The sequence below is a fragment of the Sinohyriopsis cumingii genome, chromosome 5 (assembly GCF_028554795.1).
Source record: "Sinohyriopsis cumingii isolate HCF-2022 chromosome 5, ASM2855479v2, whole genome shotgun sequence".
Classification (NCBI taxonomy): Eukaryota; Metazoa; Mollusca; class Bivalvia; order Unionida; family Unionidae; genus Sinohyriopsis; species Sinohyriopsis cumingii.
This window is the reverse complement of record NC_142965.1, coordinates 101,201,567-101,229,146: the sequence shown is the minus strand read 5'-3', so window position 1 is coordinate 101,229,146 and position 27,580 is coordinate 101,201,567. Positions and strand designations below refer to the sequence as shown.

The window sequence follows — 27,580 nt, the reverse complement described above, 5'->3', positions numbered from 1 at the left end:
GAGACCCTAAAAAAAAAAGAAATGGGCAAAAAAACCCAAGATTTTTACTCTAAAAGTACAGTAAAAATTGGTCAAAAACATGTTTAAGAAAAGATTTTTGTTAATTTTTTTTAAAGTCAGAAATTGCTTATAATTATTATTTTTTGGGGAGAAAATATTTTTAATCATTGACCAAAATAACCTTATTGCCTGACTCTGTCAGGATCGGAATTATATCAACACCTAATCCACTTTGTGGATCACCTTCTCTTATTATTTGTTTGGGTAAAAACTTTTTTTTTTTCTGCTGCACATTGCACAAATACTTTTTAGCATCATTCTGTTTTTTTTTTTTTTTGTTCACTCCAATCCACTTTGTGGTTCTGTTTTAGTTTTGCATTTGAGATAGTATGTTGTCATTGATGACGTTTTCATGGTATTTACATTTGTCACACAAAATTATGTTCAACGTTCTTTAAATGTCGAGAACATCAATGCTCATGCATCATTGTCCGCACTTGGGTACTTGTCAAACTGTAGAATAAACTTTAAAAAGTTAAGATCTTTTATCATCTGTGTAACAAACATGACACAATAATAACCACAAGCGGAAGTTCCTACTGTTTGTAATTGATTAGATGAATAATTTATTTTTTATATTTTCTCTGAATTTATTTATAAATAACATCACTTGGATGTAGTCCAAATGAGTCAAATTAATTATTGCCATAAACTGATACCCAGTGAGTGCTGGATCCATTGTTGAAATTTTGTATGTTGATTACACACGATCCTTCTGCGACCATGCTTGATAATTCGTCTTTGGAATATACTCTCTGATGTTTTGATACTGTATTCAATTTGTCAAGTATGTCAAAATTACTTGACGGTGATGTTCTTTGAACATTTATCGTTCCGTTCCTGGCAGCATCAGACTGTGACCCTGACAATTGAGGCCCCTCCTCACCCAGCTGATCCCTAACAGATTTGGTGGGAGACTGCCTGCTATCCCCTCTAACAGTAGACCTACATATCCACCTTGCATTTGTTTATCTTGGTGCACACTTTGTGGTTGTCTTTTTTCGATGACTTTGTCATTGCTGGTGATTTTCGCTTTGAGTTTTTTGTCTTTATTCATTGTGGCATATTGTTTGTTTGTAGTTGTCACATAAAACTAACATTTGTGTCCCACTGGTTTTTTTTTGTTCGTTCTGGTCCATGTTAAACAATAACCATCAATTAGAAATTAATGTAGCATATATTCTGCATGATAAACAGGAAGTATCATTTGGCAAAGCAGCAAAGAAACTTTGTGCAGAAGTGGTCAGTATTTGATCTGTCAAGTCCTTGACCCATTTCATCCTGTTTACCAATTTCAACCTCAGATTAATTTTGGTGTTAAAACATCAGTTCTAAAAAATTATGGTTTTTCCTCTATATTTTGTAAATGCAGCCTTATGATTTTACACCAAAATTTCGCCAGTTGTAAGAACTGGATTTTAGACGTTTTTGGGCCTGAGATCTAAGGCAGACCAGTCTGAATTGCACACGGACGGGTGAACCTTTGCAAAAAGTAGGATAGGTTTGAGATTTGGTGGACAAAGTGGCCAAGACACAAAAATGATGGGTCCAAATAAACCACACAAAAAAAAATGCAACTTTTACCCTTCTAAACTTGCATGAGCACATTAGTCAATAATAAAAAAACCAATGCTTCTAGCTCAACTAGGCATCTGGCTAACAAAATCTCTTGAAAGCAGATGTATTTGGATGTATTCAGAAGTTACCCCCAAATTTGCTTTCCTGCTCCCATTTCAGGCAAATATGAGAAAAGTCTACAGGGGATTGACGGGGGTTAGTGAGTTAAAACATTTAATATTGTAACTTAATAATTTCTAATTTATTTCAGAACTACTAATACAGGTTGTAACTTTCCAAAGATTTCACTTTGTGATGACAACTTGGATTTGTGAACAATAATGGCTTCTGAAAACTGCTTTATATACTTGCCTATGACTGATCCAGCTGCAAACAACATAGACCATGATCTGCAGTCACATAATGTGTAGACAGATCAGGGTCAAGGTTGATTGATCAGCTGATTACTCTTAACAGACTGCATAGACCCAGGTCTTCTTGCACATTAAGTGATGGCAGATTTGGGTCTTTGCAGTTGCATTTGGACTTGGCTTTATAATTGTGTATATACAGTATTATGTAGAGTAATATTATTTATGTGGACTATCTAAGGTCAATAATTTGATGCTTCTTAATTATTCAATCATTCTAATGACATATCTTTTTATATCACTTTTGCATGTTTTCTGACAATTATAATGATGGATTTGACCAAACAGATTTGGTGGTGTCTACTTAAAATATCTTGGATGATTTCAGTGATCAGTAATACTTTTCATGGAGATAAATAATTTTTGTTGGCAAATAAAGATCAGTATTTCCAATGAGTTTTGAGGAACGCTTACTCATCTTAAAGTGCATTTGTAGAGTTTTAGAGAATACCAAAGTTTTATGTATTACAACTTGATTTGTTTTTCAGTGTGATCACTTTCTTTGAGCGGATGAGGGTGATCAGGGACTCCATCTCTCTCAGTGAAGCTGTTAAATGCTGTCTGATCAACCTGGAAAGAAAATTCTGCATTGTCTCACCACTTTTCAACCGCTTTGAAAGGTGGGTCGAACAAATAGTCTTGGACCATGTGTCTGTGTGGGGGTGTTTGCTTTTATTTGGGAAATACCTGTTCAAATGTGCAGAAAGGGTTTTCTTTTGTACCCCCACCATTCAGTCTGGCTCATGTTTTTTGGCACATAAAATGCTGTTGATAAGGAATCAGGAAATGAGTTGACTAAAATGAAAATGCAAACCCCTCTCCAACAAACCTGGATGATACACTGGTTGGTGCATAACTAGTGCCTGCTGTGTATCAGTTTTATCAGTTTGATTGCAGTTTCTTGGACAGAGATATCATGCTTGGTCATGTTAGGGGATAATAATGAAAGCTAAAGTTGTCCATCGTTTTCTGTGACAATATAAAATATTTTCCAGCATCCGCAACAAGTTGAAATAAACTAGTTGAAACAATAAATTTAAAGGTTTCATTCCTGTTGAAAAGTCATGTAAAGTTTTGCAAACACAATGGTTTTTCTGTTTGTCTTGTCTGTTTTGTATTTGCCTTTGAAAAAGACTTGTTAAGAGTTGAAAGTGCTTAGGCTAGTTAGATACTAGTTTTGCACTGTACTTTGTCAGTTTATTGCATTTTATTTAATCAATCCCTGACACACATGATTCCTTGCTGGATCCAGTGCACTTGTAAGGACTGTTATTCACCATATGATATGTATTCTTTATATATATATATATATATATATATATATATATATATATATATATATATATATATATATATATATATATATATATATATATATATCTGTGTGTGTGTGTGTATTATATCCAGATCTCATGACATTTGGTTAAGGGATACATCTTGATGAGTACAGTTTGTGAAACTACTGGAGGCAATTAAGGTTCAAATAAACTTCACAAACTTGAAGACGAAGTTTGCTGTCACTGTATCAGTTTTGAACATACAATGTGTGTGTATGTATGCGAAACAAAAATTCACTAATCGATTGATTGTCTAATGTATGGCAACATTGCCAAGCCATGTGCATGTTTTATTGACATTTAAAAAATGTTTCTATATAAATGATGCCCAATAATTTCATCAGTCTTGAGCAGGGAGACTTTGATGATGAACAATTATTTAATTATGTAGATAAATTAATTCATGTATAAATTCAGGTGAATTTTTAATTTTGAACAAGCTATGGTATAAATTTGGTGCATGATTGTGTATGCTATTTGATTGGGAAAGAATCAGTTGGCTATTTATTTACCCTGGATTGAGCAACAATTGAACAAAGGATGCATTAAAAACGTAAATGCACACACAATAAAGATTTTATTACTTTATTGTTAATGGTTCAGTAATAATTAGATTGGCATTTATCAGCTTTTTAAATTGCTTCTTTAAAAAATGTAACAAAGTGCTTGACTGACTAATGACAGTGGAAATTAAATTTCACAGAAAATGTGGTATTCAAGAAATATTATGGTGTAACATTTTGGGAGACAACATGTTATATCAAAATTCATGTTACAGCGAAGTGTTTTATATCAACATTTTCATGTTCTCTTGTCTAGAATTGTGAAATTTGGTGAGGAAAATTTTTGTATCTGATGTTTTTTTCTCAGGCAATGTTCATTCTACAGTCGGGGTCAGATATTTGGATTCATGATGGATTGCTGTTAGTGTTATTATTAGAAATATGACGAGTCATCAGATCTGTGGTAGGCAATTTAAATATGGAATTTAGGCTGTCAAAATTTCATGATTAAACCAGAGATCCTAACATTGCTGCATTTACCAGACATATCTAACAGATGAGCTCAAAGCTGTGAAATGACCGTAGGCCAGCATTTAATGTCAGACATTGGACAGCATGTTCATAATTATCTCATGGATTTGTTTGGTAGTTATGTTTGTTTTGTTGTTGAAACATGCCGTAGTCACAAATCTTGAAACAAAAGAGGTCTGTAAGCCTGACTCCTAACATTATCAGAAACCTTATGTTTGGATAATTATCCCTGGGTCATTTCTACAGACATTGAAGCAGTGTGGTTTTTAACTATATTGTATCAGAGGGTATAAGTGGATCAGACCATATGAAAAACAATGTGTCAGAAATGCCCGAATATACATCCCCAACCATATTAGCAATAACAATCTGCTTGTATTGTCAACCTCCGAGACGTGTTTGGGGACCTCTCAACTACACCATTCAACTTACTGGAAGTGCTAGCCAGTTGTTATGTAGCCTTTTGGCATTAAATATGCTTGTTGTCAGTTAATAATTAATTTTAGAAAGCAGTTGAAAGGAATAAAATATTAGTATTGTTGGTTGAAATTCTATAGTATGGATCATGAATAATAAATTATACATTGTAGGATTGTTTATCAATGTTTTATGTTTTCACAACTTGTTATACCATATTCAGTTTACAAATATGTAGCAAATTGAAACTAATACAGTGGTGTCCCACCCCATCCATGACTTGACAAGTTGTTTTTCAAAAGTACCCCTAGGATGGTCGCCTCTCCAACATGACAGCCATGTTCATATTCAGTGCAGAAACTTAACAAACTCTTGTAATGTCACATAATTGGGTTTTAGAGACAGAAATATAACAGTATTCATTGATATTGACAGTTGTTCCAACATGTTGATAGTTGCCATATATACTAGCTTGAATGATGAATCCAACTCAGAACTGCACAGACCCAGATCTGCCATCGTATAATGCATGGACAGATCTGAATCTGTGCAGTTTGTTAGGAGTAATCAGTAGAATGAAGAACACAGACCCTGATCTGCAGGCACATTATTCTATGACAGATCTGGCTCTTTGTTGTTTGCAATTTGAGTCACTTAGAAGTGAGGATGTATGGTAACTTTAATACATACAGAGAGGTAAGTAATCTGACTAGACTTACTAATGTGAGCTTGCTAGATGTTAGGTTTTGTCACCTTCATAATTACTGGCTTATTATGGCCACTTGTAATTATCAAGGTGACAAAAGCTAACTGGAATAATGAAGCGCAGCATTGTTTGCTTAAATCGGCATGACATCTGGTCATGATAAAGTAAAGGTATCTTAGCCATTGTGGATTATTTCTCATAGACCACAAATTGTACTTGAAAGTGTACAAGACTAAAAAAAAAACAGTTGATCATGTGAGAAGCTCCCTTTGTAGACAGTGAATATTGTGTATAATGACTACAAATTGCTAAAGAAGGAATGAGTTGCTGCAAAATGTCATAAGGCATTCTCAGTTTAGAAGGAAAACAAAAATGATTTGACTAAAAGAAAAGAGGGAGAGTCCTTTGATCATTGCGGTGAAATTTAGTTGACAGATACATTCAGGTAAACCTAGGCAGTTTTGACGCCTTATGTAGAAGTGGGAAAGTTGGAATGGTCAAACAGTGATACTTACTGATAGATGTTTGTGCCCAGATTTTATTGACAAGGTGGTTTTGAATTAAAGTTGTTGATTATTCATTTTGATTTTAAATAAAATCTGTTTAAATATTATCACACTTGTTCTGTGTCTTTAAAAAAAATGAAGGTGTCATTTAAATTTTTTTAATTTCTTTTATATTTTATATGTAATTATTACTTACAGTTGTGACAAGGAAAGGCCACCCTTATACGGTCACTTTTCTGCTGTAAACATGGTGGTCATATAAAAGGGAGACCACTGTATCAAATCAGTGTTGAATGTTTACTTTTGGTTGTTTAATGTTGGTTTGTTGAAAATTATACAACTTTTTCAGAGAATGGAACAAGATATTCAGAGAAGAAAGGATGAGTGGAGTTGAAATGTATGTATTTGTCCCTTTTTCTTACCAACAATTGACATAAAGTGGTGAATTTACATAGTACACTAGAATTTGATAAGCAATGTATTGTAACTATTTATAGATTTATAATTCATCTAAATATGTACTATTCTATGTGCCTGCCCAAAGACATCATATAATGTTGTGATATCCATTCATCTTTATATATACCCATCTGTTTCCTTTCTCTTAACACATAATGACTTTAATTTTACACTATCAGCCATTGCCAGGCCTTGTAGTTGGCTTACATTTGGGGTAATAAATAAGTTGATTGATTTTGGAGTCAAAAGGTTTAAGGGTCCGGACAAAGTCTTGATTTAGGGGTTGAAAGCAAGCCTGCCAACCCTTTTGCCTTGAGTCTTATGAAAATGACCCATAAAATAATGACTTTTTAAAAAGAGAGCAAAAATTATGGGAAAACAATTGTTGCCAAAATATCCAGATAATTAATTCATCCGTGTTTGATTTGGATCTGGGTTTCATATTAGAAGTAGTAGAGCTAGTTAGGGAACCAGACTAACATTATAGCAGTACCTCAGATGTTTTAAACTGCACATATTCTTTCATGCAAAGTGTCTGCATGATCAAACTGTTGAATATAGAATCCAGCAAGCGATGCATATTGAAGACAAAAGGGAAAGTAAGGGTCTTAAAAAGTGTTAGTAATCAGCACAGAAGAATGAAAAGGAATGTTCAGATTCTTATGAATTAAAGTAGGAAGGGTTGTTATGTGTCAGTTTGATTATGTCTCATTGCAGGAGATATGATTGCCATTGTCATGTGAAATGGAAAAAATGTTCAGGAATTACAACAAGATGAGAGTTAGCAACAAGCCATTGAGCTGCATAGGGTTTGGAACTGAAGTTTGTGCAACTGTACTAATAGTAAATAAGGTCTACAAGTACTTTACAAACTTTTCAGTTGAACACAATGTTTACCATCGCTGCATGTTTCAAATACAGAACTTTTAATGTTTTCCTGTTTTACAATAGGAGTTTATGATATTTTGTTACATCTTATTGAAAACTGGTCAAATGTACAAAAAAGAATGAACTTCCTTACTGAGACAGCCTCATTGGAGTTGGCAGGTCTGCAAAAGGTCCATTGTCAGGGTCATTCATTGAAGAAGGTTTGAGGTGAAATTCACTCTAACTGAAAGATGACAAGCAGTTTATGCACAAAACTTAAGCTCTTGACCATTTACCATGACAAAAGATTTTAATAGCTTGCTCTTTGAAGAAGAAGCCTATTGATTGTGGGGTCAGAAGGTCAAAGGTAAATGCTGCTGACTGAAAGAAGTGCAGTGTCTGTTGCAGAAGTTTAGTTCTAAACCAGATACCTTGGCTAAAGTTTGTAGATGGCTTGCACTAAACATGGTTGAGGACTATCAATTTAGTGTTCAGAGGTCAAAGTCATTGTGACTCAAAGAAAAATGTGTTTTTCACAGTAACATTTGTTTTGGATTAAGTTCCTTGACCAAAGTTTGTAGATAGTTTGCACATAGGGTTGAAAATAATAGATCATGGTAAGTTATTCAGACCAAGGACATAGAGACTCTTTCATTCAGTGTTCTCAGTCAACCATGCTCTATCAGTGTTGATATAGAAGACATAGTACTTATTTTTTCTTGCATGTTACTTACTGCTGTTATTAATCATAATGCAGTTTAGCTAAATAATAGTGACCCAGAAAATGCCAGACCTGAAAATTATTTGAGTCAAAAAGTATCTTAATTCTGTAACTTTGCTAGGTTTAAATGTGATCACTTAAATGTAGCCAGTTACTGCTTTATTTTGTTAAAACTTTGTTAAATACAGATCTGATCAGGTTATTGATTTCAGAGGCAGAGAACACAGTAGTCCTTTCCATCAGTTATCTTAACTTAATCAGTAAACAGTTCTTAAGCAAATGATATTATAACTTGTGCCAGTGCATAGCGTTTATATGATCATACATTAAGGCACATTCACTAACACATGAAGCCAGTAAACTTTGTTGATATTTTGAAAACTAAAATTCAGTGATTTTTATTTATGTCGGTAATGGTCATCCCACCATTAGGCAGAACATATTATGTTATGATGTTGTCCATCTGTCAGTCCATTTGTTATCAGTTTTGTTTCTGGACAAACTCCAATATCAACAGGTTAATGGCTTGCAGTTGGTTTCAGGAAGAACCCTTTTGATTTCAGGGTAAAACATTCAGTGGTGAAGGTCTTTTTGACTGAACAAAGAAAAATTGTTTGCACACAATGATTTGAGTTCTCTACCATCAACAGTTACCAAAACTTTGTGGATGGCTTGCACTGTACATCAAGAAGAACCTGGTAATTTCAGGGTCAGTAAGTCTTAGGTAACAGTCACTGTGACTGGAAGAAAAATGGTTTCCGTAACTTGAGTTAGCTCCATGTGTTGCATTTGGGGTATAAAGAACCTTATTAATTTCAGGTTCAAAAGATCTCAGGTCAAGGTCAATGTGACTAAAAGAAGAAGACTGGTTTCCAAACAATAACTTTGATTCACCATCTCCAGTTATCAAACTTTATGAATGTGTTGCACTTGGGGTAAAACCAAAGCCTAACGATTTTGGAGTCAAATGCCAAGGTCACTGTGGTTGGAAAAAAAGATAGTTTCTGAACTATTGCATTAGTTCCACATGACATACTGAGGACCAGCTTTCTGGATGGCCTACATTTGTGGTAAGGATGCAGCAAGTTGATTTTTGGGTTGAAAGCTAAAAGTCAGTCACTGAAAGAAGAACAGTGGTTTCTGCACAGATATTTCAGTTTTGTACATTCACGATTATTAAACATTGAGTGGGCATTGAATTTGCCATTTATGATACTCTTGGTCATCAGCTGCAATCTGGCCAGATCATACAGTTATATTGTCTAAAGGTTATCTCCCATTTCCTCAACATGACAAAGCTAACTTGAAGATTGGCAACATACTCTGTTAAGTGCTACAGAAAAATTTGTCCTGAGAGACCATCCTATCTGCCAGCAAATAATGAAGACAGATGTTCTCAATGAACGATGTCCTGAGATAAACATGATGCTCTTCTGAAAAGATGAAAACATTTGTTGGTATATTATACTGATGAAGGGAAGCAACTCTTACAGGTTAACTCTCCTTTCTACCATCTAAGTGGTTACTGTTATATCCAAATGTATTAGTTTTTATTTTCACAGTTGTGCTGTAAAGATGTCTTCTTTAGAATCCCTTTTTTCTTGTACTTAAATTACATCTTTTATTTCAATGGTGATCAATTATGATATGTACAACATTTTGTTAATTCCAGGTAATTTGTTAATAATTCTTTAATTATTGAACCATTCATTAGTGATTTTGATAGGTAACATTCTGTTTCATTGTGAAATGTTTGGGTACTGTATTGGTCAGCTATTACACTTCTAATTTGTTTTGATAATACAGTTTTCTCTATTTCAAATTATGTGTATTTGTTACATGCACTTCTTTGTTTCGAATCTTCATTACAGAGATGACAGCCAATTACAAGATGTGCAAACAATTGAAGGTCCTGTGGGATGGGCACAAGACAAGTCCTCGCTTACAATTGCTTGCTGGTACACACCTGTGGTTTGAGGGCTGCAGAAATAAGCATACTCACATGTAGATGCAGAAACAGTGCCAGAACATGCTGTGAATACAGTAGAATCATTGGGTGATGTCTAGATGGCCTACCCTATGAAGACTTACACTGCCAGAATATCACTGATTAGTCCCATGGGTGATGTCGAGATGCCCTCTTCATCACACCCCCACACGCCCTGCAAGTGCAGAAACATTTCAGAACATGATGCTGTACCCGTAAATACAGCGGAAAGCACAGGCGATGCCAGTCAAGCATCGGGATCACATATAATCATTTTAACTTGAAAGGCTTTGTTCACGATTGGTCATTGAGGTGAAGTGGTGTTTATATATTGTAATTCCACTGTAGATAACCCCATGACCCTGCAGGCTTGATGACTCCAACAAATAAGACCATGCCAATTAGGCATGAGGGCTTGCAGTCTGTATAATCTGGCCTGAGACATGAGGGTTTGCAGTCAAACTTGTCTCGGCATCTGAGACATTAGTGTGTACAAGTATCATCTACCATATCTGTGGAAGAAAATATTAAGAAAACAAGCTCAACTGGAAGGTATGTAATTTGAAAAATACAGAACCAGCCAGTCCAACCACAAGGCATATATTGTCTTTGCTATGTTCTGACTGCTGAGCAACCAATCCAGCCATATGAATGAGCTATGTATAATTACATTGGTTAATTGTCTGTCTTCTGTTGGTGAGCTATCTGTCCAGAAGGACTGCATGTGTGGCCACTTTTACCAACCATACCTCACCATCTGGCCAGACAGTATGGCACATACCATCTTTGGTATGAAATTCCAACTGCTGACCAACCAGACCAGCCTTAAGAATGAGCTATGTATGTCTAATGGGGCCATGAGTATGTTATCTCTGACTGGACACATCACATAGCTGACCAATTGACTTAATTGGCCATTTCTGTGTAATTCATAGTGAGCCGACATCACTTATGTAGCCGTTCATTCAAACCAATCTCGCTGTGGTAGACCAGCAGTACAGAATGTAACTACTACTGTCCTTGTATTCAATGGACAAAATGATGCTGCATGCTGATGATACTTCATCATCATTTCCATATGGAAGGTGGTATCCATGGACATGGGGTGCACAGAAAAAGGAAAATCCCTATGTTAATAAACACCCATTCCCAGACAGTGAACTTCTTTCTCTTTGAAGACAAGAAATTAGCTTCTGTTATGACCATGGGGTATTGTTCCATGATCTCAAACATGTTCAGACTTCTTTGGATTTTGGCTGCAACAAAGTAATATCCAACTTGCAGTCTAATTCTGACATATCCAGGCCACATTCACTCACATTATTCCCTATGGAATCTGTGCAGGGTTTTTGCATGGCCAAACTCATCTAAGTTTGAGTAATTGTTTTCACCCACATACCCCACATGACTTGCCATTTATGATAATGCTCACTTCACCATGCAGAGCAAGTAAGCTGCATACGATATTCACAGATATGTACTGGTACAGTCATTCTTATGACACATCCAGGTTTCCTTCCTAGGGACAGGTTGCCATCACAAGTCAACCAGCATTAACTGTTTGCTCACTAATTGATTGAAACAATGCTGCAGAACCCTGTGTGTACTCTCAGATATTACCTAAGAGGCATTGACAATATCCACATCAACTTTTAAAAAAAAACTATTATTAACTCTTCTAACTGCACAAGCACTGGCCGCTAAGATAAAGGGAGTTATTAAATCAGTGTAATGTGAACTCTCATAGGTTTAGGTACATTGATGAAGGTTTCAGCTCACAAAATATGAGTGACTCCCATGACCCTGGCCTTAAACAGAATGTCTCTAGCTTCCATTTGCATGACCTGGCCTTGCCAAGAAAAGAGCTGAATCTTGTTGGGTTAGTGGTCTCTGCACAGATAGTGAGTACTCCCCATTCATGAAAGCAGTATTTGACCCAGACATGAATTACGCCACTTCTTGCAAGATTTGCCTGGGAAGCTTTGATGATGAGACAATAATCAAGTGTAGAATTCCACTGGGATCTCCCTCACAAATTGTCTCTTTTTGTGCTAAACAAACACCATGAAAAATTCATCCTTGTAGTAGAGCAGTTATTCTAATTGTAGTAGGATGCTCAGCATTTATTCTTCCTTGTACCTAATGCAATGTGGTCAGGTAATGTCTTTGATGGAGAAAGATAAGGTTTTAATAAATTAAGTTGCCTAGATAGTACTTACCTGATCAAATTAAAAATAATCCCTCCCACCTTTGAGGTTTTGTTCAAATAGAAATTGACGACCAAGTGTGTAGAAAGGGGAGTTAACTGATAAGAATTGTTTCCCTTAGACTAAACAAGTGTATGTGTATAGAGAGAGAGACAGACAGACACACACACACAGAAAGGTCTTTTTCGTCATTCTAGGAGGGCTGGATTTAGAAGTAGGAGGGATCGTTATCCTATTCTAATGTGATCAGGTAAACATTATTGAAGATGTGCTTTCTTACTGTTATTATTTTTTCAGGCCTGATGATTCCGTGCCTTTCTCTCAAATAGAAAGTACTGATGTTAAGAAAGAACTTTGCTGGATTCTTTTTATTTATGCTAAAGGTACAGTTTTAGTTTTTTTTAAAATTGTTTTTGTCTTGAATTTGGCACTGTGCAAAGAAAGGGGGTATATATTTTTTAGATACACCTCTCCATTGATAACTTGCATATAATAGAGACCAAAACAGACTGTCTGTCAATAACTTTGACACACAATTGGAACTAAAAACAGACTGCAACATGAAGAAAGGTGCAAGTTATTGCTGAAGAAAAAAGTAACTGATATCAACAGTGTGAAGAGGGAGAAGATTATTGGAGGTGGAGTTTAACACTCATTTTATAATCGTCTTGGAAATAATTGTAAATAAACAGCTTTTTTTCTAATGAAGTTAACTTTTATGTGTATGTTACCTTTATTTTCAAGATGACCAATCTTTGAAAGATTGTTAACAACATGACTCCAGATCACAGTCGAGGTAGACTTGAATTTTAGGGAAATGTGAAATGTGTATAAAAATTATATGAATTGTATTTTGGCAATATGACTTTAAAAGAGCACAGTAGAAGCTATATATTGTGATGAATTTTAACTGATAGCAGTACACCATTCCCTCAATAACTTGCACCCTGATAACTCATGGACCCACTTATAACGCGAGTCTGGCATGGACTCCATTTTTTAAATCAGAAAATACAACAAAATGATCCCTATTTGTTGAACTTGAAGAAAATCATGATCAAAATTGGTATTGGAGATATATTGCTCATTTTATCTTCAAAAATGGTTGATAGGACCTGGAAATTTTAATCATGAAATATCAGCCTTTAATAAGAAGTCATATAATTTGTTACATTTTCTTTACAACTGACATTCTTAGTACACTGTAATTAATGATAGTCAAAACATTTTGATCAATGAAAATGCCATGTCTAGTGGCAGAAGTACTATAATAAATAAATACCAATTAAAGAATTTTTTATCAAATTTGTGTTCTAGTTTATCTTTTTAGTTTCTTTTAAGTGTAATCATCATGAATGCAATTAGTCTTCCTGTAAATAAACCTAATGTGTGTCAATCTACCATAACAGCTATGTCGCCAAACTTTTCTTTGAAAACCTAATTAAGTGCCAACCGTGTTTGGATATCGGACTTGCTAAAGCATTTATTGTATTATTGCACTGAATTAAAAGCTGGCCTCCTTTGAATTATAATGTTAATTAGATCTTTTGAATCAGATAAAGGAGGTGGGATAAAAAAAAAGTTAAAAATCATGCAGATCCTACATGCTTAAGATCTAGCGGCCTCAGTCATTTGTTGGGTGAACTAATTTCAATGGATCAATTGAACACTGATATAAATATTATTGTGTATGTAATCTAATTAAACTACCTTAAACTAACCTACTCAATCATAGCTGTGATCAAAGACAGCAAGGCAACCAAGCAAAATGAATACTTCATACAGTAAAGAGCATTGTTTCTTAGATACTGACCATTGTGGGGAAAACAAGTTTCTGAGAATTCCTGAATTGACACTTTTAGATATCCTCAGGGATGATAAGAAGTTTCACTATTACTGTCAGTGAAATCACAGCATCAATCTCTTACTAATTGAACAATACCAGAATTAGGTTTTGATGTAGACAAATGTCTCATGAAATAGATGTTGCATGCTTTTGAAAGAAAGGAATCATCTTCAGTCATATATTAACAGTTAATCAGGTTTCCTCCTCTGTAGACTCTGTTTTACACAATATTATAACATAACACTCCTGGGAACCAGACTAATCAACAAAACAAAAAGTTGTGTTGTAGAAACCAGATGAAATAATCAGGGTGTTGTTGAAACCAGATGAAATAATCAGGGTCAGTAGGGGACCTTGAAAAGCCTTGAAAAATGAATTGTTCCCACAAGGGCTTGAAAGCACCATGAAAATTGACAATATGGTCTGGGTACCTTGTAAAGCCTTGATTTTCATGAAATCAAAATGATTTAATAGTTTTCATATTACAGAATTAAATAAATAGGAAAGGGGGGGGGGAATCTCTTAAGTTTGTGCCAGAATGGAAATTTTTCCACAACTGGCCACTGTGCAGTCGTACATTTTGAACTTCCAATTGTATGAAGCCTGAATGTAGCATTGGTCTAAATTTGAATCAATCGCTTCGATGTGGCTGGCTGCCGATTCCAACTTTGGTGGCTAGATGAAGAAAAATATAAAGTTTGGATTATGAGTTCTTTCTCAGAGACCTTTGCAAAATGCAAATTATGCCAGAAGGATATTGATTTGCATGCAATGGGAGAGAGTGCTTCATGGTCACATGCAGCTGTAACAAACCCTAAGTACTTGTAACAGTGCTTAATACAGGCAAAAGAAGAAGCTTTCAGCATGAAATCATTCTTGATGAAAGAGGTGTGTCTGTGTACACAGTGATTCAAATTTTAAAATAGAAACTGCATAGTCTTAATTTGGAATTGAGTGGAAATAGGACAGACAATTATTGCAATGAGCACAATAAATCTAAAAATATAGAATAGAACTAACCTGAGAGAAATCTTATACTCCAGCGATGTATTATTGCAGGCTGTATATTACCACGGCAAACAGGATTTTCTGGTTAATTTTGGACACATGCCGTCTAGTGGTTGTTTACAGATGTAAAGCTGTAGCCAGTAAGGACGCAAATATCTTACAGCACAATTTCCTCTAAAATGTCAACATTTTTTTATAAGTTTACAATGAAAAATAATGAACATAACTTTTTTGTAAGGTGCATGTAATTACATTGATCATCATGTAAAAAACACGTCGAACTTGCTATACCTGCATTGGCTTTGATTACGAAATAAATTCAGTGTATCGTCTGAAGTTTGATGATTATAGGTGATATACTGATGGTGACATACATGCCCTTATAAGGTTACGGTTGCAATTTGATCTCATGGTAGCCATAATGGACCAAAATATACAAAATGTTACTTATGATCATACTTCTCGAAGGTAAATAAGAATAAGAGTTAAACTTTCTTGAAATAAGTAATATTTCAATAATATTAATAATGATAATAATAATAATAATAATAAAAATAATATTAATAATAATTGTTATATATATACATTTTGTTTCCCACAATACATTTAAAATCCATATAAAGTTCAATAATAATTGCTTTTAATTTGTGATGTTGTTATTCGTGGATTTACACTTGTATGTTTGATTTTATTATTGAATCCTTTCATTTATTGTGGAAATATTGTGCCAGTACAAGCATGTACATTTATTCTCATAGGTAAGTTGTATTTTATATTTATCATAATACCTGTGTGCTACCATACGTAAGTTAGGCAAATACCGCGATAATATAGAGTTGTTTCCCCATTGTATGCAACTCTGTGTCAGCCACCATATGCTGTTTTATTTACATGTACATGCTTTGATTGACAAAGATTTTTTATAGGAATAGAGAGAGGGAAAGTTGTTGAAACTTTACACATTATAAGTAAGCAGCAATAGCAAAACAGTTTTAATACGTACCGATAACAACATTAAGGACTGTGATAATACAGCATTCCAGGCTAATATATCTAATATGAAATAGTTTTTTAGTATCCATATGCAGTTTCAAAATAAGTGATGATATAAAAAAACATATCTTTACTTGTTTTTAATTATGGGGATGAGTGAAGAAGAAAGGAAGGTACTGAAAAAAGACATTGAGACAATGACAGCTGCTGTTGATGACTATGCAATGAAAACAAAGATTCCTAGGAAAATTTCCTTCATCACGACATCAAAATAATTTGACGAAAAGTGAAAAGGACAAAATTGCTAAACTTGGAGCTCTTGAAAACAGCTTGATGACAAGCTACAAGAACTGAAAAATTCACTCCAAAATATTTTGGACTTCGTAAATAGTGTAGTGTAGACAGAGTAAAATGAACTTTGTTCAGTGACTACCTTATTGTAATACCCAGATGTAGGGTGTTTATTATTAATGGGACAGATATCAATGATCAAACTATTGACTTCATGTTGAATTAATTTTTTTCTAAAATAAGTTTGAAAGAAATGTTTCTCTTCTGGAATAATAGTAAGTATTAACTTGTGTTTACATACATTTTCATTTATGTATCCTTTAAAATTAATGTAATAATGCATCTTGAAAAACATGATTTTTAACCTTGAAAAACCTTGAAAAAAACCTTGAAAATTTCAAAAGAAATATGCTACTAACTCTGAATAATGTTAACGATATTTCAGATGTTGGACATTTTGAAAATAAATGTAATTTATACAGAAAAAGAGCTTTATTGACAATTACTTTCCACACGAATATAAAACAACAATTCAGTCATTAAACAGCCAAGTTCTCACCTCTCCCCAATCCCCACGGTTTTCTGGATGTTGAGTGGAATTTTTATAGTTCCTCCAGTAATTTGCGCCCTTGCTTATAGTGCGAATGATTTGAATATTTCTTTAAAATATTTGCACAATGGTTTTTGAAAAAAGACTGTCAAGTAAAGTGATACTTTCCAGACATAGTGATGTCAGCCATTATTTCTCCATGACAGGTTCACTTAAGGTTTCAAACTGATTTTATGAAGAAAAAATGGACACATAGCACTTAAAATCTTTAGATCACTAATTTTATTCTTAAAACACAAATTGATATTTGCATAATATTGTTTAACTTTTGAAACACAGGTTTGTATATTTTTATCTTCAAATGATAACTTGCAGTAGTCTGAGGGTGATGGCTACTAACTTACTTGGGAATGGGTTAATGGTCAGTCAGCCGTAAAACACATGCCTGTGAATGTGTAAGAGTTTGATAACACAATTGATAGCAACAGCATTTGATGGCTTGATGCCTACATTTTGCCCTGAGCTACAACACAACCACTGGAACTACCCGGCCAGGATATGGGATGGTCATGAAAACAGTTATCTCATTGTACATCTAAAAAGTCACAGGGCAAAATTGTTTAAACTTTCTTAACAGAAGAATATAAAGTTTTTTAAAAATTTAGGCAACTTGTTTGTTCACTTGGTAGTGTGACCCCTTCTCAGAGACTTTCAATACATATCACTTTTTAGCAGTGACATGATTCGTTAATTTAAAGCAGGTCTACTTTTAATAGCTTGTAACATTGCAACAAACACTTCTACTAATAGCAAATTAAAACACAGTTGACTTCTAATTTTGGTTCTCATGGAAATAGTTGCTGTCATTGCTGTGATGATTGGTTTCACATTTAATATAAGAGAACATGTAACATTTATGATGACTACACTGAAGCAGAATTTAAAGATAAAACTGAAACAGTAATTTTATGTCACAAGACTATTTATTTCTTAAATTGTTGACATCAGTAGTTTCTTCAACCTTTTCATTGATCAATATTTTGTATGTATTGGAAATGAAACCACTTAAAGGAAATCACAATTTTAATTTTTGTTGCAGACAAGATACTCTCAGAGAATCAAATGTTAGTGTGTGCCGTTCATTTATTGTTGTGCTGTTTGGAATATATTTTGAGATCTACACCCTCTTTCCAGCTGCAGCCTCCATTTGGTAAGTAAAGAATGGATGATTTTGATTCCTCTGTGTGGCTGGATTTCAAAGGCTACATTGTGACTTTTTAATTCTTAAGTCAGCATTTTGGGATTTCTATATCTACTTGTATTGCAAGTTTAGTTTTTAGATTATTATCTCTATCTATTTGATGTATGAATTTTGATGTCTTGTGTACATGGATCTTTTAGATTCCTATGACCTAGTCATGGTAAGGAACATCTGGATTTTTGAGTCTTTCGTTTAAATTTCTTTTGTTGCTATGCTATTAGTGTATTGTTAAAGATTATAATTTCTGTTTAAGACTCTGACATCCATCCTGAGTAGTACACGTTTTTATGCTCTCATCTTATCCTGTGATTTCCTATACCACTACATGCTATGTTGTTTCCATCTCATCCTGTGCTGTCCCATACCATTCCATCTAGTGCTATCCCATAGTATATCATCCTGTGCCATCCAATCCCATTTTGTGCTATCCCATCCCATTCCATCCTGTCCTTTGCAAATTTCTATTTTGCATGATAACTTTTCAAAGATTTGAAACCGAATTTGTTGTACAGCTTAACATTAAGAAGACCAATGTCAAGTACAGTTTTCCCCATACTTTGTGCAAAATTTTCATTTGCATCGTATTTCCAGTGGCATATGGCTCGTATCTGCACATTTGTAGTTTCAATTATCTTGGACAAATATCGAGATTGCTAACATTATAGTAATTAGGCATCTTTGGTTTTCTTCTCTCTGCTTTACTTGACACCAAAATTTGCGCTTGGTTTTGTTTACTTGGTAATATCTACCTGCCCAGAGTTTTTATTACATCTTACATTTTATTATTGAGGAAATATGGAAGAGTCACATTTGGCCAAAGGTTAAGGTTACAGTTGGGCTTCCTGTGAAGATTTGATATTTGTGGTCAGTGAAACTTTAATTTTTTGAATTTTATTGACTTGGAAGCTGAAAAATATTGTCAAAACTGTAGCCATGAGGACATTTGAAATTTGTGTGTTTAAACAGAATTTTATTATGATTAATTATTTGTATTAATTTAAATTTTTATTTTGCTATATACAGAGGTTCACCAAGAAAAATGTTGGATGGTATGGAATGCCAGGCCTCTGCTTGTCTCCATATTCCAGAATTCTCACTTTGAGAATTCCAGTCCACATATTCCATTATTTCTCATATTGAGAACTCTACTCCAGTCAATATATTTCAGTATTTTTCATATTGAGAACTCTAGTCAATATATTCTATTATGTCTCACTTTGAGAACTCCAGTCAACATACTCCATTATTTTTCACTCTGAGAATCCCTTCATTCATTTAAGGATGATTTCTGTAGAAATGTTGGATTATTTAACTCTATTAAAAATAAAAATATATTTTTTACATTCAGTAGTGAAGGATGGATCCAACAATGAGAAAACAAATAATTACAAACTGTTGTACATTTTTATGTGCTAGAGTTCACTGCAGACCTGCCAACCCTACTGAAAAGATTGGGAATATCCCAATTTATGGACCTATTTCTCGATTCCCCAACTTTTAAGAAAAATCCTGATTATTCAACTCCCAGAGGAAAAAAAATGTATATTTTTTAAAAAACAAAAAAACATCATATTCCGTTTCCCTGTTTCTGTTTCGTTTTTTTTCTGTGTCTGTTATGTTTCCTAGTACTTTACCATATTTGGCTTGATTTCCAGTTTTCATCCGCCAATACAAATAGATTGTCTCACAGTGTGGTTCTCTTTATCCAACCCCATCAGCAAATGTCAGCATTATAATGAATAAGTTTCTCAGCAAGAATCGAAAAATAAAGAAGAAAAGGAAGGAACTGATGACTTTTCACCAGGCTCCCCCACCCATAAATGAATAAAAAAATATAGGAGTGATTGGTAGAAGCAGTTTGCTTTGATTCATCCATCGACTAGCGGGGCCTTTCATACAATCAGCCACTGATGATCGGCTCTTTCCACATTCAGTTCTGCGTCAGAATTTGTAGATTTGGTAAAGCTGAAACTCTAGGCAAATCATCAGTGTTTTTTCCTTCCATTCGTTGGAGAAAAAGGCCAGGTCCTTAAATGATACTACAGATTGTTTAGACACATCTGCAATGCTTTCATGAATAAGTAAGTCATCCTTTAGTGGGTTGTTGTCAGGAAAAAAGGATGGATCGGCCAACTGTTGTTTCCAACACTTGGGAGAGTTATGCTATCAATACTTTCAATACTGCACAGCAACGACAAAGCTGAGTGAGCATTCTCATTGGTCAGAAAAAAACAGAACCAGCCAGAGAGAACCAGCCTGTCAGCATCCACTCTGGAAGCTATTCTTGTTAGCAAATTTGGCACTCATGGACAACTAAATGATGAACTTTTGCAGAAATGCAAATCTCCAATGTACCGTGGACTGAAATAACAAAAGTAAACATCTTTATCATGATATACACCTTACCCTTGTACCTCCTGTTTTTTTATCCTGCCTTCTGATTTTTAATGGTCATTTGGGGGCAAATTCCAGATTTTGATTTTTTTCAGTGTTGGCAGGTCTGTCACTGAAAGGTATCACACAGAAAAAGCATAAGATCACCACAAATCACTAAACTGAAGACCAAAGGAATAATGACATTTTTAAAAAAAAATTGCAATGGTTAAAGATCATTGAAATCTCTGTATGATACATAGGAAAAAGCATACTGTAAACAGCTCCATATATTCGTAATCCTACAGAAACATAATTTGCTTATACAATCTGGAAGAAAGTATTATGTACTCTTGGCTGTCTGGTCACAGTGGTATTTTGGCAGTGAAGGGCAGATAAAGCAGCCAAAGCTGCACACCAGCCACCTGTTTATGACTAGAAAATTCCATGTAATAACTTGAAATATTTCATATGTGGTTTGTTCTGTATCCTTTGCAAAACATCGGGCATAAAACAACAACATGCCAGCTTCAGAACATCAAGCCCATTAGTTTAGATTGGAATCCTCCCTATGGAACAGATGACAGATGAAGTGGTCTGTTCTGCTTTTCACATATAGGATACATACCTGACCCAGTCATTCGTCCTGAAGGGTGAGCTGTGGTCAGGGTGCATACTTTGCCAGTGTCTACTGACGGCAGAACACATTCTTATTTAGTTCAATTGTCATCCATCCTGTGCAATAGAATTTTGTCTGATGTGGACTAGAGTAAGAATCAATCTGGCACTTTTAAAAAGTATTTGGTTTATATAACAGATTTTGATGTTACATATTATAGATTTTACCTTCATATGTTAACATATTTACCTTTTTTTCATTTAGGACAATATTTGCATTTATTTTGAAGGTTTCATCTTCCTAAGTTTTTGAAACTTTTGCGTTAACATTTGTAGAACGTGACATTAGTCAGTACTATTTAGCCAGGATTGTGCTGGTGTGCCATTAAGTTACATACCAACACAGATACGTACTTACCTACCGTAATCTTTGTCACTCCCTTTTGCTTCAGATGTTCTTCACTTGAAGGTAACAGAAAACTTGGACCAGAATGGATTGAATGTGGCAGTCCTACAAAAACTTGCTGAAATGTTTCATACTAATGTTGATGAGGTAATTTTAACAGTGTAGTATTCCTTCTAGCAGCTGTTATTAGTCTACCATTCCAACTATGGGTTGGTAACTTAACATAGAAATCATTACAAATACTAGAGGTTGGTGACATCAACACAGAAATCATTACAAGTACCTGGGTTTAGTAATTTCAACACAGAAATTATTGCAAGTACTTGTGATTGGTAACATCAACACAGAAATCAATACAGCTACCTGGGTTTCATAATTTTTACACAGAAATTATTACAACATTTTGGGTTCGAAAATTTCAGCACAGAAATCCATGCAGCTACCTGGGTTTGGTGATGTCAACACAGAAATCATTACAGTATCTGGGGTTGGTAGCTTCAGCACAGACATGCAGATTTCTAAAACATTTGCTCGTAGTTGCATGTTTTATGTTCCTACAGACCCTTCAACATTTCAGTGCCTATTTAAGATTCATGTTTTGTATTCCTACAGACCCTTCAACATTTCAGTGCCTATTTAAGATGCATATATTGTGTTCCTACAGACCCAGAAATTAAAGTACCTCATTAGAATGTAAACTGAATAATGAACCAGTGGTAAAGGAATGCATAACTATCAATGAATTCAGAATGAATGGTGTATGTCAAAAGCTACTTGTTGCAGGCAACAAATGCTGAACGATAAGCGATAACTAATGAACAATAAACCATAATTATGATTTTGTTTGGAGTTATTTCTTTTGTGTAGTTTCTTAGAGACACTTGCAAATGCATTGTTAAAGGCATATCAGTGAAAATGCATAGAATGAGAGACAATGAACAGTAAAGAAAATAAAGAATTAATGGAATGTTGCTGCAGACCAAATACATTTTTGGGGCACATAAGTGTTCTAGAACCAATACAGTGCAGAACTTCGGGCTCGTGAAACAAAGCATGAAAAATAATAATGTTGATCTATCAACAAATATGGTAGCCGTTTCCAAAATCTTCAAATAGCAAAAATGTTGATAGGATATTTTGTGGCTGGGGCATATTATGTTACATTTATCTATCACACCTGAGATGATTCTGTTTGGTATATTTAGGTTAATGTTCTTGATTGTGTTTTTTGATACACTATTGAAAGTAGGCATAGTATAGTTGTTTTTTCGATGACTTTAACTATGTATAGGGGGCCCCAAGTGGCTCTATGTTGCGGATCACTGCCATCTCACTCTTTCTGCGTGGGTTCAAGTCTCGGATTCAGCCAATGTGGGTACGTGAGAAAGCTTGCTAGTAGTTTCTCGTGGATTGGTGGTTCTTTCCGGGGTTTTCTTGGGTTCTTCCTCCACCATTAATACTGGCTGCCATGTATAGCCTTTTGTGTGCTGAAAAATGGCATTAAACCCTACAACAACAACAACTATGTATAGGAAGTTAACATTCATTTACTTACCCTTCACCAACATAACTCCCATCACAATCAAGGGCTACTATTTGATGATCTGAAAAATTTCATGCTCAAGGAAGGGAGAATATTGGCCAGAATAAAGACCTCTGCCGTTAACGACAACATGACTTGTCTCTACCAAAGGCTCTGACTCTTGTCCAAATGGAAACTCTTGTGGTTTCTCTCATGATTAATTAAGGCACCCCATGAGCCTTCTTGACCTTCCTTTAAGACATGCTTCCCAGTCACCTAACAGCATGCAGATCCAGTGAAAGCATAAGCCTATCTGGTCAGCCTGAATTATCTGCAGTTTTGCCACAGAAGTTTGATTACTCTGTCATGTGATCATAATATAAAGAAATGCACATAGTTGCATGTTTTGTGTTCTTAATTCGTTGATAGTTCTACATTCCTTTACTGTCATGTGATCAACCCTGTCATTGCTCATGTTCATGTTGAATCGACTCTTTGTCTTGACAGTAGATTTCTTTTACCTGAAGTGAAATGAGCTTGTCAAAGTAGGTAGAACTTGCTTGTTCATACCACTCAAAGAAGGGATAATGTTTATGCTCATGCTTTGTCATCCAAGATCTGCTCAGCCTCCAAGGACCAAACCCAAGTTTGCTGAATTTCTAAACAATATTGGCTAACAAGGTTAGGCAAGTTGCTGCTAGCACACCATTCAGATGTAATGGTTCTCTGACTGACATCATCTGAGCCATAGCACTCACAGACCTTTACTGCAGAGGCTGAGTTTACCAGCAACACAACAGGCTACATTCCCAGGTCTTTCAGCAGCTTCATAATGATGTGGTTACTTTACTTCTCTGGATTTACTTGAGTGACAATACTTTTTGAAACACTGTTCATGTATGAACCAAGCACTAACCCCAGCCTGTATATCACAAGAGTCTTGAAGCAGATTTTCATGTTAGGAAACCAAAGACAGGACAACGCACATGTAATGTGATGTATGTTTTACTTGTTTTAATATATTATGATCAGAGAGAAAAATAAATGTGTTGTTTGTTTTTCTTTTCAAAATACCTGGTCGTAATATGGACACAAGTCAACCATGCTGTTACATCCATGGGAGAAACATGTACATCCACTCCATTGTTAACTGACAATGGGATTTGGTGACTATCCCTTTGTCCAGGGAGACCACTCTAGTCTAAATTCCACATTGGCAACCAGATGGCCTTTTCACATGGCTGCTGCTACAACAAGCCAAAAGAAAGGGCAAATGTTTATTTTTTTATTAAACCTTAGGAGGGCTGAGGTAATGGACATACTCATAATATCAGGGTTTTCCTTATTAGATGGGCGCTGGGTGATTTACCTGGCTGCTTTTAAAGAAAAAAGCCTGTTTCCCTGTTGGAGGAGGTCCCCCAAATTCTCAACTAATTTGGCAACACTCCCTCCCACTTTAATTGAATGGAAAGCGTTGATTATGATAGGTAAGTGTCTTTGTAGAAACTGATTTTACTCTTGAACTTTTTATGGCTTATTAATATTAGGGTTGAAGTTTCCAATCTCATTAATTTTCCCAAGTGAATAATACTGTGTATGATTTTTGTGGTTTGTACTTTTCAATTCTTGATTTGCAGGTAGTTTCCTTTTGGTTTATTTTAGTCTGAGGATACATTAAACAAAAATCATTTTATTTCTTTGGTAATTCATGTTTAAATGACATTTGTATCCTCTCTGTTTCCATCATAGCTTCGCTGTATGCAAAATGCCACAGAGCCTTTCTTCCAGGGTCTTCCACACAATGGATCCGAGATAGATGTAAGTATTATGTAAAACAATTGAATAGTAAACATCATTTGCAGATTTGGCTTTACTGATTACTGTACTGAAGAAGAGATGATTGCGAAACGAATACAGCCTATGATTGTAGGTCATTTTGACATTTTGCAAGGTTTTATAGGGAGACAAAGGGGGTCAAGTTCTTTTTAGAAGTGCATGCTCTTGCCCATAAAAGTAGAGGAGAAAAGTTGGCATTTCGCTTTGTCTCTTCTCCTTAATGACATTGAATGAAAACTTGTTGTACTCAATACTTATGACATCGAATGAAAACTTTTTTACTCAATACTTAATGACATTGAATAAAAACGTTTTTACTCAATCACTTGCTGTTGTTTCATTGAGGTTTTGGAGACTTGGTTTACCACAGAGTCACTTTGTTTCAGTACAAATTCCAAATTAGAAATTAGCAACTTCATTTGGAAACAATTTGAAAAGGCAGCTGAAAGAAAACAAATTTAAAGCACAGATTATTTGCTTATGGTCCAAAAATCCTGGTTACAGTTATAATATAATTTAAAATCTGTGAGTGCAAAGTACTTTGCATGACCTCTTACACATGTTGGTAAAATTTAGGAACAAATGCTTCATGCAAGTTTGGTAGCATTTGGTATGTCTTAGCTTTCTTCTTCAACAAGGTCACCACATGCAGTTACAAAATTGACAATTTTTTTAAAATTTCATTTTTTTTTATAAAGGGCATGAACAGGTGCAGCTTGGTATAATTATGGACAAGGACATATTATCTGCTTTTTACATTCAAGCATAACAAAAGACTCCTGTTTTATTTGTGATTTTTCTTATTTTGTCCATGAATGTGATAATCTGCCTCATCTACTTTTGGAGGTTACTTTTATATTTTTCTGTTAGCTGTTTTCTCTTCATATTATTTGTAGTTCAAGTTTTAAAAAAAATAAAATAATTTGATCTACACAAACAACCATACAGAACATGACTGGAAAATTAAATGTATAGGCACAACAACTTTGTAGACATTACTAGAACAGTCTAATTTATAAACATAAACAGCTATAAATAAACTATTGTGAAAACACTAAAAGTTATAGACACAGTAACTATACAGAATATTATAATATCAGAATGTATAGACACAAGCAACTATGCAAACATTACTAGAAAATTAAAATGTATAGACACAAGCAACTATGCAAACATTACTAGAAAATTAAAATGTATAGACACAAGCAACTATGCAAACATTACTAGAAAATTAAAATGTATAGGCACAAGCAACTATGCAAACGTTACTAGAAAATTAAAATGTATAGACACAAGCAACTATGCAAACATTACTAGAAAATTAAAATGTATAGTCACAAGCAACTATGCAAACGTTACTAGAAAATTAAAATGTATAGACACAAGCAACTATGCAAACATTACTAGAAAATTAAAATGTATAGACACAAGCAACTATGCAAACATTACTAGAACATTACAATTTATAGACACGAATGACTATACACAAACATTACTTGAACACTAAAATTTATAGACACTTCTATAGAAAACATCATTAGGGCTGTTCCACAAAAACATACATGGGACTTAGGAAAGGCACTTTTAATACAGAATATATCACCCATAGATGCATTTAGAATTTTGTATTGTTTTCACATGAACTCTTTGGGTTATCTGCGTACACTAGGATATATTTTTAATAAAGTGCCTTCCCTGGCTGCCATGTATGTTTAAATGGAATAGCCCTTAGAACATTAAAATTGAATTTAAAGAAATTACATGAGCAGCCTAAACATGTGCCAGCTGAATCCAACTTTAATGCAAATTTGCCCTGAAAATATTGCCTAGTTTTGAGTTTAAGTTTTCAGACCAAGTTGTGGCACTTGCAGTTACATTTTTGAAATGCAGATTAAAGATGTTAATAAAATTAGCTTCTTTTACTGAAAATGTTAAAGTATGGATTTAGTAAAGAACTTGTACTATAATTATGTAATGACTCATTTTTGGATGAATACGTATGTCTTTGATGCAACAAAAAAAGCTTGAATTTGATATTTTTTTACTGATGTCTTTTCATCACATCATTATATGGGTGATATATTTTTATTGTTTTTTTTCTTTACTTTTTTATGTATAAATTTCATCGTATTATAAACTCCAAATGAGTGATATGGTGAAAATAGGTTTCACCATTATGTTTTGTCTTGTTTTGTAAGCATTTTTGTTTCCAGGTTAAAACTTTAACACCCATTCAAGGTATCTATGTGAAATTTTTGTTCACATATTGGTCAGTGGGTCCAGATGTGCCATTTTGGTTATTCACAATTTGTCATTTTCTGTAATTTTTGGTTTTGTCTATTTTGTTGTCCATGCAGTCATTATCCACACTTTTGTTCCTGGAGTAATGCTCTCAGAATTTTCAAGGTATGATTGTGAAACCTCTGGACAGTGGTCCAGGTGTACATTCTGTTCAAGGGATTGTTATGAAACATCATGCACTTATTAGACAGTGGTCCAGGTCATTCATTCTGTTCAAGGGATTGTTATGAAACAACATACACTTATTGGATAGTGGTCCAGATGTACATTCTATTCAAGGGATTGT

The 27,580-nt window shown here is 34.5% G+C and overlaps 1 protein-coding gene across 1 annotated transcript in view; it reads left to right on the top strand.

The window, feature by feature from the left end:
* Positions 1–27,580, top strand: part of LOC149799882 (retinoblastoma-associated protein-like) — a 140,405-nt gene that overhangs the window by 37,862 nt on the left and 74,963 nt on the right. The window contains exons 5-10 of the mRNA XM_089959327.1: positions 2,537–2,668; positions 6,398–6,445; positions 12,587–12,672; positions 18,077–18,187; positions 21,682–21,782; positions 24,907–24,975. Coding sequence (XP_089815453.1) covers positions 2,537–2,668; positions 6,398–6,445; positions 12,587–12,672; positions 18,077–18,187; positions 21,682–21,782; positions 24,907–24,975 — 547 coding nt within the window. The remainder of the gene's footprint in view (positions 1–2,536; positions 2,669–6,397; positions 6,446–12,586; positions 12,673–18,076; positions 18,188–21,681; positions 21,783–24,906; positions 24,976–27,580) is intronic.